The 20,253-nt window shown below is 38.8% G+C and overlaps 2 protein-coding genes across 3 annotated transcripts; one reads left to right on the top strand and one right to left on the bottom strand.

The window, feature by feature from the left end:
- Positions 1-2,093: 2,093 nt before the first annotated feature.
- LOC134498744 (cytochrome c oxidase assembly factor 5) lies at positions 2,094-10,019 on the bottom strand. Its single transcript, XM_063304989.1, has 3 exons — positions 9,763-10,019; positions 6,488-6,571; positions 2,094-3,477 (listed from the first exon to the last, which is right to left on the bottom strand). The coding sequence occupies exons 1-3, from the start codon at positions 9,862-9,864 to the stop codon at positions 3,436-3,438; spliced, it is 228 nt and encodes a 75-aa protein (XP_063161059.1). The 5' UTR covers positions 9,865-10,019; the 3' UTR covers positions 2,094-3,435.
- Positions 10,020-11,064: 1,045 nt separating this feature from the next.
- UNC50 (unc-50 inner nuclear membrane RNA binding protein) lies at positions 11,065-17,645 on the top strand. 2 transcript variants are annotated; one of them, XM_063304988.1, is made up of 6 exons: positions 11,065-11,401; positions 14,024-14,307; positions 14,933-15,053; positions 15,705-15,844; positions 15,921-16,022; positions 17,319-17,645. In XM_063304988.1, exons 2-6 carry the CDS (start codon positions 14,028-14,030, stop codon positions 17,453-17,455), a joined length of 780 nt encoding a protein of 259 aa, XP_063161058.1. In that variant the 5' UTR covers positions 11,065-11,401; positions 14,024-14,027; the 3' UTR covers positions 17,456-17,645. The 2 variants fall into 2 exon arrangements, with proteins under 2 accessions (XP_063161058.1, XP_063161057.1); XM_063304987.1 differs by lacking the exon at positions 11,065-11,401 and adding an exon at positions 12,043-12,974.
- The last annotated feature ends 2,608 nt before the right edge of the window (positions 17,646-20,253 follow it).

Here is a 20,253-nt window from a genome sequence, read left to right as displayed (position 1 = left end):
AATGTAATCCCTGTTACCACACTTACTCACACTGATGATGTTGCCTAGCTGAATAATGAAGCATCTGCAAACAAGCTACCAAGTTCAGAGAGCACCAAGGACTCCCAAATGCAAAAAGCGATGTCCTGTGAAGACAACTTGCATGTCAAAACCTTCATTACTAGTAATCCTGGTTAAACACTGCCCATCAACAAAAGCACCAATTCAGAGGTATGTGAGGTAGGAGGGTCTCAAGACGGCATGCAACCACACAAAGGCCGGCCCCTCTGTACATATGACATCACCCATGTACAGAAGGGTGGGGCTTCAATCCTAACCATTTTGATTTTTTGACACTCCCTCCCATTGATTAATGAACTTATTATTAGAAGCTAATTGGTATGTATCGGTTAGCCAGACTTTCCCTTAAAGCAGTGTTTTTCAAACTTGGCAGCTTTAAGATGTGTGGGTTTCTTAAGCAGGCTGGGGAATTCTGGGAGTTGAAGCCCACACATCTTAAAGTTGCGAAGTTTGAAAAACATTGCCTTAAACAGAGTGAGCCAATGGACACAGAAAATTTGGGTTTACAATTCATTATTTTCATTACTAACCTCCTCCTCTTCCCCTCCTTCTTTAAAGCCACCAAAATAGTTTTTATTAATCCATTTTCAAACAGACATACATAAAACAAAAATAAACAATTGACCATATGCAAAAACAGAAGGAAAAAAAATACACAACAAAGTTCTCTCTTAACTTGCCCATATCTGTTCTGCAATGAGCTTTAGGCCCCTTTTATTGAAACATTTCAAACTGGTTTTACAAATAAACTGCATTTCAAATTTTGTGAGTCATTATAGTATTTCCTGTTTCCTTAGAAGACTAAAGTTTAGTATACAATAAAAATAAACATGAAAGACATATGTTGATACTTTTTAGGATTTATTTTTGAAGTAGCTAAATCCAGCTATTTAGCAGTCTAACAAATATGATGGTGTATATTCTTCATCTCAGAAATTTCACACACACACCTACACATATACAAAACACAGTGCCTTTCAGAAATGAGAGTTAAGTCTACAAATACATAATACACTATCTGAACAAGAAATTGTGGAAGTTTTATTGCGTATCAGTTGTTTGCAAAAGGAAAGGACAAAATTGTGAAAAAATATAATTCAAATGCTGCTCTGGATAATAGGTAAAATATTTGCAAAAGATGCTTCATGACATGCAGGAGCACAAAGGAAGCATCTCTCTTTGAATCATTAAACTCGCTGCATCTTTTTTCAGATAATAATTATTTATTAAACTTGTATGCGGCTCAACTCTGAACAAGATCTGTACAGCTACTTCCAAAACCACTCCTGATCATCTCTGTGCACCTACAGTCACTTCAAAATGGCTCCCTGGTTTTCTGAAGAACCTCTTTCACATGCTTTGCAAACCTGAAAAAGTCCTCTTCAAAATCAGCTTGGCTCCCTATGGAAATGGTATTTTGAAACAGGAAAATAATTCCTTTTAGTTCCTATTAATACCAATCAAGATTGTGCAAGAAATTGAAAAAAGATGTTCATGCCATCAGTATGTGATTTTCTGATTAAATAAGAAGTCACAAGTCACGGGCATGTGAGGTCACTCTTAACGACCTGGGTGATTCACTTAACAACTGCAGCAAACTGACATTGGGAGTCCAGTGCAGTCATGTGATGTTTCACTTTACAACCATGTCACTTAGCAATGGAGTTGCCAGTCCCAATTGTGGTCAATAAGTGAGGACTACCTGTATATAGGGAATAAGAAGATAACTTGGTGCATTCTTAGTGTCTAAATGCAAAGGTCTAAAAAAAATGGCAAATGCAGGAGAATCTAGTTCCAATACTGCACTTTGGGGGGGGGCATACAGTACAGTAGCTGGAGTGATGACATACTTGCTGTCTAGAGTTTGCAGGGGGGGTTAAAGGACATGTTTTGGACTAGACTTCAACCGGTACCACTACCAACCTTGCTTGGTTTAATAAAGCAATTGTAATATTCAAACTACCAGCAACATTTGATACTTTGAAAATGTTTTTAGGACTTTGTTGGGGCAACCTAAAGTGTGATCAGCTTAGGGAATACACTGTTATCCTCCAGACAATGGACCTGTAATCAGGATGAATACAGGGAAAATGACTACTTCACCAGGGCTCAAAGTGAACCTACTCCCTTTACACACAGGGAAACGCCCTGGCACTGTGAGAGTTCTACACAGCCACATGTATATTTTGCTGTAACAATTTCTATCTCCCGCCCACCCCAAAAATGGTGAAGCACCTCCCAATGTGCTTTATAATTACAGAGCAACCGTCATCAGGTAATATGAACCCTTCAGTTGTCAACAGAACACCCTTTGGGTTTTAAGAGTTCCACCGCTGAAGATCATTGAACCTTTAGCAACCTTTCCAGGTCTTCTGCATCCTCACCCCCCCCCACCCCGCCCTTCATATACACAATCACAAGAGATTTTGGATAGAATTTTAATTACTGGAGAAGCATAGGCACTACTTGGAAGACACAAAAGGTATCTTAGTATTTGTGGGTGATGTGTTGCCAGTTTTGCCATAGGTGGTTGCCTATAATTTCATAAAAGAAATCACATATAAAAAGAGATTACAGATTTAGGTATAAATAGTACAATGATGGAGCACAGGAAGAATACTCCTGTAGAAAAAATGGTTAAACATCCTATTTAGCAACAATATTTTTGTGGAAAAAGTAAACCTTTAAGCCAGCCTTTTCCAGTCTGCTATCCCCAAGATGTGCTGGCACCATAGCTTCAAGGCATTTCCAGCTGAAGGCCACATATGCAGAGTATTGCAATCTTTGCATTTTTAAAACCATGTTAAAATGAGTTCTAGAGTGAGTTTTTGGAAATTGCGGTGTTTGCAGGACATGACTGAGTTCTACATCCAAACATCAGTAGCTGGATCTGCTTTGGGAAATACATGGAATTTTATATCAAATACACACATCTACTCCAGTAGGTACCAGTTTAGAATTGCACTGTTCTGATTCCACACTTGTATATCCTTTCCAGAACTAGAGTAATACTTTCTCATGAGAATGATCTGTCTACTTAATTTGGCATTTTTGCAGAACACTTGTTAAAAAACTTAAAAAAGTGAGTACAATAATATTACATATCTTGAGAGTGAATCAACCTATACAATAATTAAATTCCTAGAAAAAATAATTCTCAAGATTAAGGAGGTCAGTTGAAATTAAAGATTATTTTATTTTATTTAAAATAAAATAAAACCACCAGACTTGATTTTCATTTCCGTACCTCTGGTACTCAGCTGTGCCAATCATTCAATGCTATCACACCAAGGAATGGCTTCCGAGGAAACCCATAGAATTCCAGTCCTTTAATCCACCAACAATACAGCCCAGTTTTCTTCTTAATGGGGAGCTTCAATATCCTTTCATTCCTCTGAACCTTGTTCTGTTATCCAACTTTAAGGGGAAAGAATACATTTAATAAAAACTATTAACTTTCTTATTATAGAAAACTTCCTATTTTTTATTTTAAGAAGTTTGTAAGAAAATGTTGCAATATTTAGCATATAGTCTGGATTATATTTCCTGGAAGGAATCCTAAATAGGTAACTAGTTTAAAAACTTTTACCAGGTTTAAAATAATTTAATTAAAAATAAATTCAACATTTCAAAAAAAAAAAAAAGAAAACCAACAAAAGCAACCTGTTCAGCAGTTATACAATAAGCACCTAAAGCTACTCAAATTCTAATAGTTTTTTTGGAAAGCCATGCATGTAGCTGTCTTCACATCCATACAGAGTTCACTGGAACTTCTACATAAAAATTTTCTCAGGATTTTATTTTATAGAATTAGAACACAGCCTGACCTCAAGTTCCCAATGAGTGTTAGGGTTTATATAGGGAGAAACCATGCTAAAGATATGCTGTCCCAGGTTGACAGGATGTGAAAAATAAATATGACTATCTTGAATCAGTCTTGGAAGCTCAGAAATAAACAAATGCATTTTTTGTAGAACACACTTGATACATTCTTGCCTTTGCTTTATGTGGGATTTCTAAAACTACTGCTGATTCAGAGTGTCATAGCCTGTGTGTTACTTGATTAATAAACAAACGTAATAGTTATGTTCTTGGCAGCTATTTTTATGCTATTGATGTTGTTCTTAAATTGCCAAACTTTGCTGGCTTGCAATTACAGTTCTGATAAAAGATATAATCAACATACTTCTATATTTCTGTTATCTGCTATCCTTAATCAATTCTCAAAATTAAAAAGAACACTTATGTCAATCAACTATCTAAAAGTTTGTAAAAATACATGTGGAAAATACTTCTTAATATTGTTCCTTGATCATATGGTTGAGAAAACTCAAAGATTATATAGCCAACAGAAGAGAATATCTGTAGCTCAGGGTTGAACTGTGGAGTCCTTGCTGCTCTGAGGCTGGTTCTTTGCTTGCAGACATTTCACTGCCTGACTAGGCAACATCTTCAGTGCAAGGGAGTGTGGGGTTTGCTCCCCATTTATATACAGTGGTTTGCCCTGGCAGTTTTGGTGGGGGTGTGGTTTCCTCCTTGGTAGTTCCTTGATTAGGGTATTGTTTTCTGCTTGATTGTTTGCCTGGTGTTAATCCCTGCTTATCTGGGTGTTGACCGCTAGGGAGGGTGTGTTCTGGTCTTTTTGTTTCCTTCTTAGCTTTCTTATTGTCTCTTTTGAATGGTGTGGTTTATCTCTACGTGTCTATTGAAGACTGATTTGTCTGAATTGCAAGCTTCCAGGAATTCCCTAGCATTTTTGGATTTGGCTTGGTCTAGGATGCTCACAGGTTCCCAGCTGAAACTACGGTTGAGTCTGTCCATGTGTTGAGAGATTTAAGGAGTTTTCATTGTGTCTTCCGACTGCTAGTTGGTGTTCATGGATGCGCTCTGCTAGTCTCCTGCCTGTCTGTCCTACATAGTGGCTGCTACAGTCCTTACATGGTATGTTGTAGATGACTCCTGTTTTTCATCTTGGCTTACTGAGTCTTTTGGTTTGCTTAAGATGTTTTGTAGGGTTTTAGTTTGTGTGTTACAGTGATGCCGTGTGGTTGTAATAGTCTGTTGGTTGTTTCTGAGATGTTTTTGATGTACGATAGTATTATCCTTTTCATAGCTTGTGCTGGTTGTGCTGTAGTGGGTTGAGTGGTCAGGCACCTTTTGATAAAGTTGTGTCCTATCCATTTTGTTGGAAGATGCCGTATAGGCAGTCTGTTTCCTTCTTCTGGTGTTCTGGGTTCCTGCAGTGTGTTAGTGCTCGTCTGAATAATGATCTTACACAGCTCCTCTTGTGGGAGGTTTGGTTGTTGCTTTGGTAATGGAGGACTTGGTTAGTGTGGATTGTTTCTCAATAAACTCGTGTCTCTAATTTGCCATCGTTTCCTCTGCAGGAAGGGTAGTGTGTTGTTGTTTTCTTCTTGCCTTGTGAATTTTAATCCTTTGAAGATGTTGGTGACTGATTATATAACCATATTTAATATTGTTTTGGATTTATTATTTTACTTCTACACTTCTGTAGCAGTTATCAAACTATTATGAAGGGAGGCCTCTATTTTAGCACCTTGCATACTGTTAATTTTACTTTAAAACATGCATATTTCCAATAATATTACAACATATGAGCATGGGAAACCACCATAAATAGTAAAGCTATATTATAATATAAAAGCAGAAGTTATGATTGTGGGCTCTGCAGGGAATGGATTCCATAACGTCATTGTTGTTGCAGAAACCGCTGTGCTATAAGCATTAGGAGAATGCATCTCCAATGAGATCAAAATCTTGAACAAGGACTCTTGATTAGTCATATTAGTTTATTAACAAGCAACAGAGGTTTCTCATCTTTCTCTCCTCACACAGTAGTATGTGACCCCACTCACACACACAGGGAGGGTTGAGCTCCTAAAGACTTCCACTGAGTTCTATGGAATAAAATTAGCAGGTTGCAATTTATTACACAGGAAAACTTCTTGTACAGATGATCATCTTTGTGTGATGGAACAAACATATTCTGTCTGCTCCCTGTAAGTACATTCCACTTTGCAGTTTGCAGAGAGAAGGCAGTGATCTATGTAAGTCAAATAAACAAGCTCATCACCAGCTTTTGCATTTTTCTCAACTTGGATACTGAGGGAACATGCAAGCTTAAGAGTCTACTAGGGAAGGGGCTAAGCAAGAGTTTGGGCTTTCTAGGGTTGGGGGGGTTTTTTGCATTGGAAAATCCAGTTCATATCAGAATCTTTCTGATGCCTTAGGAAACAATTTAATTTAGCATGTTTATTCTACCTGAATTTAATCAAACTTTAAAAGAGCGCTTCCTATTAATATTACAAGATATCACCCAAGTGTTTCACTAAAAATATTTGAGGAAAGAAGTTAAAATACAATCATTGTGGTTAGTGAGAATACTGTACAGAGTATGCAAACTCACCAATGATCTTCTGCATTCAAACATGGAAATTAGCAAACTTCTGCAATGTCCTTCCTTCAAGCATTGTTTGGGGTGTTTCCCTTCCTGTCACAAAAGATACCCAGGTAAAGGATTCAACATATTCACTTAGGCCTTACAGAAAATTTCTAGTATATATAATCTTTCAAAACAATTTTTTCCAATATACTTATAAACAAAAGCAAAGAACAACCCAAACGGTAAAACTTGCTAAAAAAAAATTCTTGCATGAAGAACAAAAATGTCTTCACACACCCTTCCACAAGAGGACTGTAGAAGGCCCAGAGAAGAAGTTTCACAATAATGGAGCTAAAACCATGAAGACACTGCCCCAATATCTTCCAGGTTTTATGTTAACAAAAGATGGCTGGACTCATCTTCCAAAAACCAGTCTCAAGGCTGGGCTCATTCATATGGGCAAATTCTTGCCACTCTGTACAAATCCAACATTATATATTTTGCTGTATGATAAAATAATGTTAAAATTCTTTACTCCCATTAACAATAGGCAACAAGTACAGAGTGTCATAATGTGCTCTCAAGCACTTACCTTACTACACACCATACCCATTTAATGCTCTTTTATAGATTCTTTTAACAAGAAAAATTATATAGAACAGTGGCATGATGTGAAGTAAAGTGCCACCTTTAGAGTCATATTCATTTCCAGCAATGCCTTTGGCCCTCACAGAGGACCCACTGGGAACATGGAAAGAATATTCGGGGGTTGGGGGGGCAGGGCTGGTCTCTAGTAATTGAATGTTTTGTGACTGGCCAATCACTGCAGCAACTATTTGTATTTTTGTTTGTATTCACAACATGCTCTACAATTCTAAAAGTGCCCCTGGCCCTGAAACTCTGTCTACCTATGTTTACCCCAATTTGTCAAAATGGAGAGGACAGAAAAGTCACATTTCAGTAGAAAGTCCATATTCTCTTATCATTTTATAAGTACATTCTTCTCAAACCAGATCACTGCATACTTTACAGTAGTCTCTAATATGTATCTACATTTTAACAATCAAAGCTCTCCAGCTGAAATAACTTACTGTTACATTCATGTCAGAAATGCTGTTCAAAAGTTTACTGAGTTTAATGTTTCTTCTCTTCACATATACAACCTGACAGCCTTCTAATTTCATTAATACAAGATACACAAACATATTAGCACTAGGACTCTTACAAGTTAGCTAGAGATTTAGTCACTTTCAATCTAAAAGGAATTATTCTCTGCAAAATACTTTGACAGACTCTATCGGAAACAAGTTATTCACACTTAATTTAGAAAATCACCATCATTCCATATCTCAGGAGGGACTGCACATGTTTGAATTTAAATTAAAAACAAGGAAGGGAGGAGACACCTTCAGGAACAGCAGTATAAGGAAGTAAGTACATTATATTATTAACTATATGATGGAAAGAAGCTTAAAAATCAATATATGTCAAAGACACAAAAAACAACTATTTCTACTCAAACCCTTTTCTTTTACATAAGATGTTTCTCTTCTCCCACATCTTACATCAATATCTTAAAATAACCTGCAAAAGTTTTTAAATATCAATCATTTAAAACTACTTTTCTTTTAATAAGATATATTCAAATGTATTTTCTACGAAGTTCAAGGTTTTGCTCAGAATTATATACTTACACTACATTATGCTATAGATGTTATAATGAAAATGGATGATTCCAAATCCCACCTTCCTCCACAAGAAATACACACTCACTAATCACACCTACCATTGCTCTGTAACATCTTCCTTATGGCAAAGTATTCAAGAGCATATTGCAGAAGAAATAAAAGATGACACCCTAGTTTGACTGCAAATCGTGCAGTTCCTTCTTACAGGCAGAAGAAATGGTTTTAAAATGTGTAACCTCAGCAGAAGTAAACAGGAAAGACTTCCAATTTCTGCTAATATACAAAGCCTGCACATTAAATGAGGGTCATTATGAAATCCTTGGAAATTGTGCAGAAACTTGAGAGAATATCCTACTGATGTCAATCCTCCACAGAACTTATTTCCAAATAATTAAGCTTTCCTAAACCTTGTGAGTGATTCTCAGAAATAAAGCTCACTTTAACAGGCTTGTGTGCGAAGAAGCCAGAGCAAGGAACTCCAGGAGACTTTAAGAAAAAAAATGACATTATTATTCAAGCCAGAAGGTAGGATTACTTTATTGGATCATAGTGACACAGCATGCGGGAAATCCTTAAACAACCTTCACTGAACTAGAAGAAACTTAAGCAGTGTCATATCTGGTTAGTGGCTGGATGGGAAACAACTAGGGCTGTGGGCTAGCTTAGGAAGTCTAAAAGGGCAAAGGCCTTAGCATAGTGACTCTTAGCCAGTCGCTCTCTCTCAGCCCAACCCACCTCACAGGGTTGTTCTAGTGGGGAAATAGGAGGCAAGCACATTAGGTATGTTTGCCAGCTTGAGATAGCTAGAGGCAGGAAAAATAGTAATAACAACAACAACAACAACAACAACATAGACATCGACCTGGGATTCTGTGATAATAATAGCAATAAACCCTGGTTACCAGGAGTCAAACACTCCCGGAAAGAAACTCCCTCCTCTCTGTCATGAACGCATTTGCTCTCTTGATCAAAAAGGCTACTTTTTCATGTTGAAGCAAAGACCTTTGACAGGATGGCCCCCTAAGCAAGCGGGCAGCCTTAAGCAGCCAAGTCATCCGTCCAGGCTGGCTCGTCTCCTCTGGAAAAGAAGTGAATGCAATGGAGTGTAAAGGTTGCCTATTCTAAAACACTCTCAGACTCATAAGCAGGAATTCAAAGATATCTGATTTATTAAAGAACAGTATGCAGGATCACAAAGAAAGCTGAGAATGATGAAAGCGTGCCAAATTCAAACTAAAAACCCTCAGTGCAAATGAAATCCCACCCCACCCCCCACCCCCGTAGAATCTTCTCAAGTCCACAATCCCAGGTGCTCCTAACGGTTTCTGATGGTCTGCCGGAAAAGTCCTCGAGCAGAGAAAATAACCCAAACACATTCCATTGTACTGATTTCACATACAGAGCTTAGTACAAGGTCTCACAGCAGCTCCCTCCCAAACAGAAACGCGCGTCAGCGCCATGGCATGAGAAACGTTACGATGTATAAACTACATTGAATCAGTGAACATGACATGGAGCCTCTCTCCCCCCGCCGTCCCATCTCATCTCCCGCCACGCCGTCGAGGTGCCCAAGCGACTCCTTGAGCTCCATCTTCCCGCAGCCTCCACTACCTGGATCACGCAGGGACACTCCAGCAGGCAGGATTTCAAATCCTCGCGCACCCCGGAGCACGCCCGTTTGTCCTCCTCTTTCCCTTCGTAGTATTTCGGCATCGCGACGAGGCGCTCTTGCTTTCGGCGTTCTTCACGAGTCACCGCACCTTCCTCAGCTGCAGGATCGACACTTCCAGGAAGCTACCATCTTTGTTCACCCCTCACCTCTTCCGGGAGTTACGAAAAGGGTAGAAAAGGCAGCTTGCTTGCGTGCGGATCTTCGTTTCCACTTAGAAGCTCCGCTTACGCGCCTCCCCGCCCCCGCGGGCGAGAGAATGGTCCGTAGAATTCGGGGAGAGAAAGTCAGCATTTAGATGTAGCTGTTGTTGGTAGGGCTTTACTCGTAGCCAAAGTTTTTTTTTGCGCGAGGGGGAGAATCTTATTCCAAGATTGTTCAATTTTTGTTTGTTCTATATATATGTATCAGCTTGGTTCATGCAAAACTCTAAGCTAAAATGTGTGTTTGGCATGTGAACTCAGAAATTGTTAATTATGGTGTATGTCTTACCATGTGTGAACCCAATTATGATCTATTCTGTAATCTATGATTAAGTATGGCTTAGTGTGTTGCACAAATATATCTTTCCCTTTTTGATATGAAAAATAGCTCCGCTATTGCAAATCTAGTTATCACCCTTACGTTGCATAAGGCTGTCTGCAAAATGGTAAACTAAGCGCTGCACGCGTTGACCCTGAATAACAGCTACCTTTGAATGGCAAAAAGAGACATAAACAGATGAGTACCTGATAGCAGCAAAGCGATAGGGCGTTGGGTAGCTCTTTGCCTCCGCAATCTAGTGGCCTCCGATTTTTGCAGCTCGGATCTCTTAACCATAGTACATAAGTACTCAGGTTGCGCTAGATGCTTTACTTATAAAAAGTGTATGAATGTTATTAATCTTTCTGCTCGTTGCCTAATATTGTTTACTTCAAAAGGGAAGAGCGTGATGGGTATGAATACATCTTTAAAATAAAAATACAGTGGTGATCGGTTTGACGTTGGAGAAGCAGCATAAAAGAAACCACCAGTGTCTCTCTATTTAGAGCCAAATTGAAAACCAACTCGCAACGTAGCCCACTATTAAATATCCCTGTTCAATGATTGAACGGAGAGGGATTTCTACACTTTTAAAAGTCCACATACGTCATCAGCACGCGCTTACAGGCGATCCGCCAGACTCCGTGGCTGAGCGAGTTGTCGCATCGTCAGCCCGTGTCTCTTGCGTACGCATGCGCGCGAGTATTGTTTGGCTGGAAGTTACTGGGGGACCAGCAGCTTAGCTGCTGTGAGTGGCGGCGGAGGCAGCGGTAGTAACCAAGCAGACATTGCCGGGTGGGGGTTGCCTCTTAGGCACATCTTTCGTCCCTCCGGCGCAGCGACGAGACGAGAGAGGCGGGGCTGGCAATCGCGGCGCCGCGTGAGGTGAAGGCGGGTGGAACGTTCTGGGGGTTCTTTGCCCGGGTTCTGGAGCGCTGGGGATCTCAACAGAGCCACGCCCTCCCTTTCTCCCGTCTCCGTCACGACCCGGCATGTGCAAGTGGTGCCCCGCGGTTTAGTCCGTGTTTTCTGCCACCTCGATCATTCCTGCCTTAAGAGGTATCTGCGGCCTTTCCCCACTTCCTCCCTTCCCAGCTGCTCTCAGCGCCGCCTCGGACTTGCAGAGCTAGTATCAGCAAGGGAGCTTACGTTGGCTTGTCAAATAATTCTCATCTGTCCAACCCAGCCTTTCGCAAACTTTGGACCCTGGAGGAACCCTTGAAATATTTTTCAGGCCTCGGGGAACCCCTGCACATTCAGGCTCAAATATAGGCCAGAAGTTTCAAATTATTATATTTGTTTCATGTGAGGGCCTGTATATATACATTAACAGTGTTCTTAAACTAAAAATAAAGAATGAAACTTACCTCTTTAATGTGAAGTTGCCCAAATTTGAAATAAATTGTTAAATGTGATCCCCCAGTGAACCCCTAGTGACCTCTCACGGAGCCCTAGGGTTCCACAGAACCCTGGTTGAGAAACCCTGGTCTAACTGAAGTGCCCCAATCCAGGGGATCAAATGGACAAATGCCATCCATCACATCACATCCTCCAGGGATATTCCAGTGGTATTCCTGATACTGTCCACTTTACTGTTGTTTCCCCTTCCTCTGTTCCCTTCAATTTGTCAAACACTACTGTAGGCAAAACCTTGCTTTAACAATTGATTTTTGTTGTTGCAGAAATAGCCTGTTTTATTCTCTGAGCTTTTCTAAATCTCATTGCCCTCTAGGATTAATATTGTCTTTATTTCTTCAACAGACTGACTCCTCTTTAAGTGTTCTTGAACCCAAAACCATTTATATCTTTTTCTCTGGAATTTTAGGAATATTTTTTCTGCTTCTATTTTCAGAATACCTCTATCTCTTCCCATAGGATCTTGGATTCTCCTTTTATAAGTTAAGTGTAGTGTATATGTTTCTTACAATGATTTTACACTGTGACTGTATGTCCTACAGAACAAATATTACTGGCTTGCCTACTTTTTAACTTTCTGAATTTAATCTGTATGTTTTGTAGTTTGTTCCACAGTCTGCCCCAGCATTGTCCCATCTGTTTGGATTTCACCTCTTCATCTGTTTTTTGTTACAGCTTTGATCTAGATTCATCATCATCATGAGAGTTCATCATAACTTGAGGGTCCTTCTAACAGTCTTACTCAAAGCTTAGCTAAATGTTTGATCTATGTCCATATAGTTTTCTTGACAAGAGTATGAAAGTAGTTAGCTGTTGCCTTCTTCCAGGTTTGATTTTGGGGCTCCTTCTGCTAGGAACTTCTTTCATGGCTAATCCCTGTTGTGGATTGCTTTTAGCTTCATTCCTCCTCTTCCAATTTTAGCAGCAAGGATAATCTTATTGCAGTCTCCCACTAACATTGTTCTGAGGATCAGTGGAACTACTGAGGATGCATAGGGGGCATTCTTGGAAGACACAGCCTGCTCTATATTTATTGCACACTTAGCCTTCCCTCAGAAAAACAGACCTTGCAAACATGTATTTGTCTCTGCAACTGGCTTTTCGGCTCCCTTTATTGATTTACGTTCATTCTGTTCTTCCACAGCTATGTCTGCTGAATGGTTTTCTTGTCCCTAACTTTCCCTAGCCATTTGAGATTACTACCTTGGATCAAAAGGTATAAGAACTTGCTTGTTGCCTGTTTTTGTCAAAGTTAATTTTAGAAATTTCTCCCCTGTGCTGTCATTTTCTGCAGTGTCCCAGTATGCTTCCACACATGCTGTACAGTCCTGACTAGATCTACTACTCGGGAAAGAAAAATAATTCAGAGCTATATTATTTTTCCATTTATACAACTTACTGGTCTTATGAATTACTAAAGCTTTGGATCTTTTAGAAGTGCTTCACAAACTTAGTATGTATTTTGGCCTAGTTTGCCTGTGGGAGAAGATAAGCATGGTCTGAACCATACCCACCGCATACTCTCTTGCACAAGAGGGGAAGAGGAGCTTGCAGAAGCCTGAGGCTTATGCATGTAGCAAGAAGCTGGGGTTTGTTATGATACCTGAATGGATCCTTGGGTGGAGGGGAGAGGAAAGGCTACCAGTGATTTACTGTTGCTTTCTCTGCTTGGTCAATATTTTGGAGTGGCAATTCTGCCACGCTTGCTGTATGTGTCCTGAAATCGTCCCAGTTTTCATGGAAACAGTGATTTCTGTTATTATTTTTTTTAAAGCAACCACTATCACCACCAAGAACCCTATGAGAAATATCTTAAACTTTCTCATACTGATTTATATATCGAGTCCTTTATATTGAATAATATCATTGCCAGAACCAGAGCATTATATAAAACTATGACCTTAGCCAATGTATTAACATTAAACTGCTTATTCAAGAAGAGTGATGCCAAATGCACAAAGTGGCACTTTTTTCCATTAGTCTGTGACTTTTTCATTTGGAATCTGTTGAGAAATGTTTTTTGCAATTGTTATCTAGTATGTTAACTCTTTGAGTGTACTTAATGCATAGTGTGAGGATTTACTTTGCTACTGTATGTTTAATAAAGGGATCCAGTACATGCGCTCATAAAACAGAGTAAGGATTTACTCCTTAGTAAGTGGGAGTAGGTAGTTTACAGTTCAAACATGGAAACTGGCATCTGCTTTGAAGCTGTATCTCAAATGTGCTTCTTTTAAAAAATCATGGCTATTTTTTCCTCTTTAGCAAGATGTTGCCTACCACATCAATTAATCCCCGCGATCAGGGCAATGGATCTTTAAATACTCGTGCATCAGCAAGACACACAGCAGGGGCAAAGCGCTACAAATACTTAAGGAGACTCCTTCACTTTCGTCACATGGACTTTGAGTTTGCTCTATGGCAGATGTTGTATCTGTTCACTTCACCACAGAAGGTGTATAGAAACTTTCAGTATAGGAAACAGACAAAAGACCAGTGGGCCAGAGATGACCCTGCTTTCCTTGTGTTGCTGAGTGTTTGGCTGTGTGGTGAGTAGCTGAGAACTTACTTTAAAGTAGTGTTTTCTAGCTTGGTGCCTTGAAGTATTGGTAGTAATGAGTCCTCAATAACATATTGGTGTTTTACGTAGTGCTGAATAAAAAAGTAAACGGTTACAGAATTGAGAGCTAGAAGTACCATGCCTGAGCATTCTCAAAGACTATGAACACCTGTTGGTAGAGTCAGATCTATAGTATTTGTGAAGTAACTCACAATTTGATTTGAACTCTAGCTAGTAACCACCAATGTCCAGTAATTCCCTGTGGGTAAGTGGGCTATTGCTGAGATATTTCATCCCTGGTTTTAAAAACACAGATTTGTAACTTCATTTCATCAACTTAGAAACATCTAACTAGAAAAATATTACCAAGGCACTCTACACATGTGTCCTAGTTTTCAGACTATCAGTAGTATTGACAGCAAAGGAATATGAAGTATTGACTTGGAAAGATGAAACTATATAAGCAATTTATTGAAGATGGAGTCATATTATTGATAATTATTTTCTAAACAGTATTAAAGAAATTTGGGGAGCACATGGCTATTCAAAGTTAGAGCATATTGTATACCATGAATTAACCATGTGTGTCATTGCTGTTCATCTTCCTTCTTCAGTATCCACTATAGGATTTGGCTTTGTGTTAGGCTTGGGATTTGTTGAAATGATAAAGCTGCTGCTGTGGGTCGTGTTTATAGACTGTGTAGGAGTTGGCCTTCTAATTGCAACTTTAATGTGGTAAGTCTCTTTAAAATAATCTTAAAATACAGGCTTGAATTTATATACTGCAAGTTCCAAACAGTGATTTATAATTAATAGTGAACTCCAGCATCAGCTCAAGATTTGGCTAAAAGAAAAGTCTAGAATGTTTTAAATCGTGGAGCATAAATGATGCTCAGATACTGGATTTGCCTTCTGGGGAGGGTCATACAAATTTAAAACTAATTCTGAGTTCATTTATTACCATATTACTGTTACTCGACATTTATATATGCATTAGAAAGGATGTGGAAGCCATCAGGGCTAAAAAAAAATACGTTTAGGATTCTTTGGTGCATAATAGGCACATATTATATCAGAGAAAATGAGAAAAATCTTTCTTGTCTTGTGGGAAGAGGAGGGTGGAAAAATAAATGTCTTTACTGAAGCATACATTTGTATTTTTCATATTCTGCTAAGGAATTAAAACTTTTACTTTTACAATATTCCTTAAAACTGATTTATTTTAGATTTCTAGATCAAAAATGCATTTGGATTCGAAAGTACTACAGAACATGAAAAGAATAAATGTTACAAGGAAAGAGTTGTTTAAAGAGTTATTTCATGCTATATTGAAATAGTAAAGCATTGCACATTTTAATACATAGGTTTTGAATTTTCCCCCTGAAGGTTCATCTCCAATAAGTTCTTGCTAAAGCATCAGAACAGAGACTATGATGTAGAGTGGGGATATGCCTTTGATGTTCATCTGAATGCTTTCTACCCACTTCTTGTCATCCTGCATTTCATCCAGTTGTTTTTCATTCAGTGTAAGTTTTTTTTAATTAAAGCACTTTTATTGTCTTGCTTTTATGCCATATACTGAGACTGAGTTATCTCTTGCAGATGTAATTTTATCAGCTTCATCTCTTGGCTATTTTGTTGGGAATACTTTCTGGCTGATCGCAATTAGTTACTACATCTACGTGACTTTTCTGGGTTACAGTGGTAAGTAATGGTAAAGCTCTCTGCAAGAATAAATATGAATAAATATTTCATATTTATTCATATATATGAATAAATAAATAAAATAAATAATAAAATAAAATAATAAATATGGGAAGGAAGAGTCTTAATGGCAGCTATGGGATATCATGGTTTGACTTAAATTTAATTTGGGTTTCACCATCCCACTTGAAAGCATTGGGCTTGAGCTAAAATTATAAATATTTATTTTGCACTATGTTTAACAAATGAGGTGTGCAATTTGACAATGCAGTATGGACTGCTGCTATTAGGGCATAACCAGTTTTATCTTCTTCCAGGGTATTTGCTGTTCTATTCTTATCCTTCCACTGATTTTGGTTTGCTTTCCCTTGGAAGTTTGCATTCCCTGCCTAATGAGTATGCTGAATCCCCCTTCCCCAACTTTTCCTTTTTTCCTAAAGTAAACTTTTTCAGGCACTGGATATGATCATGTGATCACACAGGATTTTGGCCACTGTAGTGCTGAGATCTCTTAACATTTCAGTAATTTGTTATTTATTTTCAGGATTTGGTCTATGTCATCTGCAGATACTATGAGGACCATTTAATATATTTGGGGGTCTTCTGTACCTGCTTTCTCTCTGTAGCATAGTTGGTGCCCTTTTACTTTCCTAAGAATCAACATTTGTAGACCAAGTTAGCAATTAATACAACGAATTGGCTGGGTGGGCTTGGATCGATGAGATGGGATTTTGGACTTTGTTCCCCTTAGCACAAATAGCAAGGTGGCAGTGCCTAGCCAAGCTAAGTAGAGTTGAACTGGTTAGTACGTGGAGGGGAGTCCAATACTAGGCCTATTGGCTAAACTGGGAAATTGAAAACACATCCCAGAAGATGGTAGCAGCATTTTGGCCAAAAAGCAAGATGGATGTGGGATGTGTCCATGTAATCACAGAGCAGCTCAGTTCAAGGAAGATTTTACTTTCGTTAAGTAGCACAGAGCCTCCATATTGTCTTGCCAAGTGAGAGGGCGATATGGCACTGGCTGCTACTCAAGCAATCAGCCCGATCCCCCCCTTCTATACAGTGAATTATTTCTGTAACCCACTGGATTGCAAACATGGCTGTTTCCTTCACTGGCTTTCGTTTTGGGAGGGTTGGTATTTCCAAGAATTAGCAGTTGCTCTGGGGATGTGCTTTTTAGTGAAAGTACAGTAGCTTTCTTGCACACCAGGGGGAGTGCTTCTGCTCCTTCTGACCACTGGCGCAGCAGAGAGGCAGCCTTGCTTTCTGCTGAAGCTCTGCTACCTCTTTCAGCACTGCCATTCCTGAAGAACACGGTGATCCTCCTGTACCCGTTTGCGCTTCTCATCCTGCTGTATGTGGTTTCATTGGCAGTTGGATGGAACTTCACAAAAGCACTTTGCCTTTTCTACACGTACAGAGTGAAATAAACTGGTCTCCAATAAGTGACATCTTGTACAAATGGCAACCCTGGTGAGATGAAGATACTCTTGTACATTCCTGTAAATAACTTATTTCTCACTGTAGATCAGTGTATACAAAATACTTGGTTTTTTAAAAAATGTATTGACAGCTTCTGATAAATAATCTGGTATTCTTCTATATCCCTCCCTTGTGGAAGAGTTGTATAGCTCTGCAATAAAGATTTTTTTAAAATCAAGTTTGCTTTTAAATAGATTTGTTCATACCCTTTCATAATTATTACTTTTAGCCTTTCAGTAAGATATTTTAAATTTCAAGATAGTAAGACTAGTTTCAGTAGAGACTGATTCTATTTTACTTGTAAACACCTCGTGTGTTTCAAAGACAATATTTCTCTCTGAAGCTGGGCTACCGTAAGAAAATCATGGAATAATTCAACTGTTATCTCAGAAATGTATGGGAGCTGGAGAAAGATATACCCCAATTCAGGAGCGCAAGATAAGAACTTTTGAGTGAGGGTGGTGGTGTTTTGTTTTGTTTTAATTTTCCAAAATGGTCTTTGTAAGAGAAAAGGCATTAGCAAGACTGAAGATTGTCTCCCAGGTGCTACAAGACTTATGGGTGTTTGGTCTAGTGGTTAAGGTGCTGACCTAGAAACCAGGAGACACAGAGTTCTAGTCCAGCCTTAGGCTGCGGGACTAGAACACTCTAGCAAAGCCCGCTGGGTGACCTTGGGCCAGTCACTCCCCCTCAACCCAATCACCTCACAGGGTTGTTCTTGTGGGGAAAATAGGAGAATGAAGGAATATTAGGTATATTTGCCACCTTGAGTTAGATATAAAAGGCTGGGATAAAAATACCACCACCACCACCTAACAAAAGCCTGATGCTTCATGTGAGTCTGTTGGTAGCAGTAGAAGTGCAGCTTCTTTGAAGCCCATTCCAAATAAGTAGATTATAAAGTGGCTAGAATATGGTTCATTAGCATCAGATAGTAGCCATCGGTTAAGAACATAGCTGGGAAACACTGCCCAGCCCACTGTGGCTACGTGCTGTGTTTGGAAAGTAGTCTAACTGGTCTTGTGTTAGTCTGGGAGATTTCTAACATAATTCTAAAGTGCCATTCAGGAGAACTGGAGCAGCATGGGAAAAGCATAAAGCAGTTGTGCCTATAAGTTCTGCAGAATAAAGCTGTTACAAGAATATAAAGCCTGACAAATTTTATAGAAAGTGTACACATTTTTAAAATTGTATTCCTTTACTCTTGGGCTTACTAAAATTACTTTTTGCTGTTCATGTACTAAAAAACTACAGTCATGCCACAGAAAACTTGAGCGCTTTCAAGTTTAGTTTGTGACATAGCAAAATTACTGATGACTTCTGCAGCATTTCCAGTAATCCTTTACCAGTGCATATTAACCAAGATGTCTGTCACCATTCAGTCTTTCCAGTGGCACTAAGCAGATAAACACCAATCAGTAGAGCAAGTGATGTGTGACAACACTCTTAGAAGGACAAGAGAATATGGTATTTACAGTGTTTTTTTTTAATACAAATAATATGTAATAGTTTGCAGGAGGAAAAATGGAATGAGAGAAATGGGAAATTAGATAAAAGAAATAAAGAAGAATCATGTGAAAATGAGGATAAGGAAAAAATATAAGGGCATCACTGCATATAATCTCACAAAGTGATCCTGCAGGAGAATGAGAACTATGCCACTGCAATTTTCCTTTCCATCTTCTCTCCCTAATCACCATCTCACCTCAGAAATTAAAAAACTATTCTAAAGCATCCCATTCTGTGTCAGCTGGAGTTCCACTTGGTCTGTATGTCTCCCTGTTAAAACTATTGCATACAAAAAGCACTTTTGTAGGTTAGTTGTAAGTACACAAGTGTCTCAAGTGGTATTTCTCTAATGTAAATACTTCCAGCCCATCTGCAAAACCATTTTTTTCTAGTTAAAACTCCAGAATGCAGTTTTTAAAAATATTTATTTCAAATAGTACATGGGCAGTTCTGGCACATAGCGCGTTTGATGAAAGGCACAATTAACATGACCCAGTTAGGTTTTCAAATGTAGCAGCAAGATTAACAATATCAAAATCTAGCTCTAAAAAAGTTTTACAAGTAATGAAAATGATTAATATACCATGGAGAGTCCCAAGAAGTCTGGCTGCAGGACCAAGGTTCACATTTCACAAGCACAAGAACAGAAGCACAACTAGGAAGCTGACGGAGTCAAAAAAGGAATAGTGCAACTCTAAATGTTTTAAAAGAGTAAATTGGTTCCTACTGACAATCAAAACAGCATTGTCAAAACACCCTAATTCGAGTAATGTACAAGTTGTTCCTCTCTCCAGGAAGAGGAAGTAGAATGAATTTGAGACTTAATAGGCAAGAAGGGGCATGAAGCAATACTTTTGCAGGGAGAAAGGAAGAATTTCAAAAATTCCTTTAGGGAAAAAAAACATCCAAAAGCTTAAAAATCTGGGATTTTTTGTTTTGTTTTTTTGAGCACCAGAGATATCCAGACGCCTTCTATTAATATTTAAAAGAACTGTACTTAATCTTCATCTGCTAAGATTTAATATTTCAGTTTTGAAAATGAAGTATGCCAGCAACTTGAACATTCAGTTCAGCTGCATTCATATTAAGAAAATGTTATGTCAGGGGTTCGCAACTATTTTGGGATGGTGGGCACATTTAGAATGTTGAGATACCAGAACCCCAGCAAAATGAAATCTGGGAAGAGCCCTTGCCCATTCCCAGTATGGCTAGTATGATACACAATCTATGGCAAAGC

This window comes from Candoia aspera, chromosome 5 (assembly GCF_035149785.1).
Source record: "Candoia aspera isolate rCanAsp1 chromosome 5, rCanAsp1.hap2, whole genome shotgun sequence".
In the NCBI taxonomy this organism is placed as follows: Eukaryota; Metazoa; Chordata; class Lepidosauria; order Squamata; family Boidae; genus Candoia; species Candoia aspera.
This window is presented reverse-complemented; position numbering and strand designations above follow the sequence as displayed.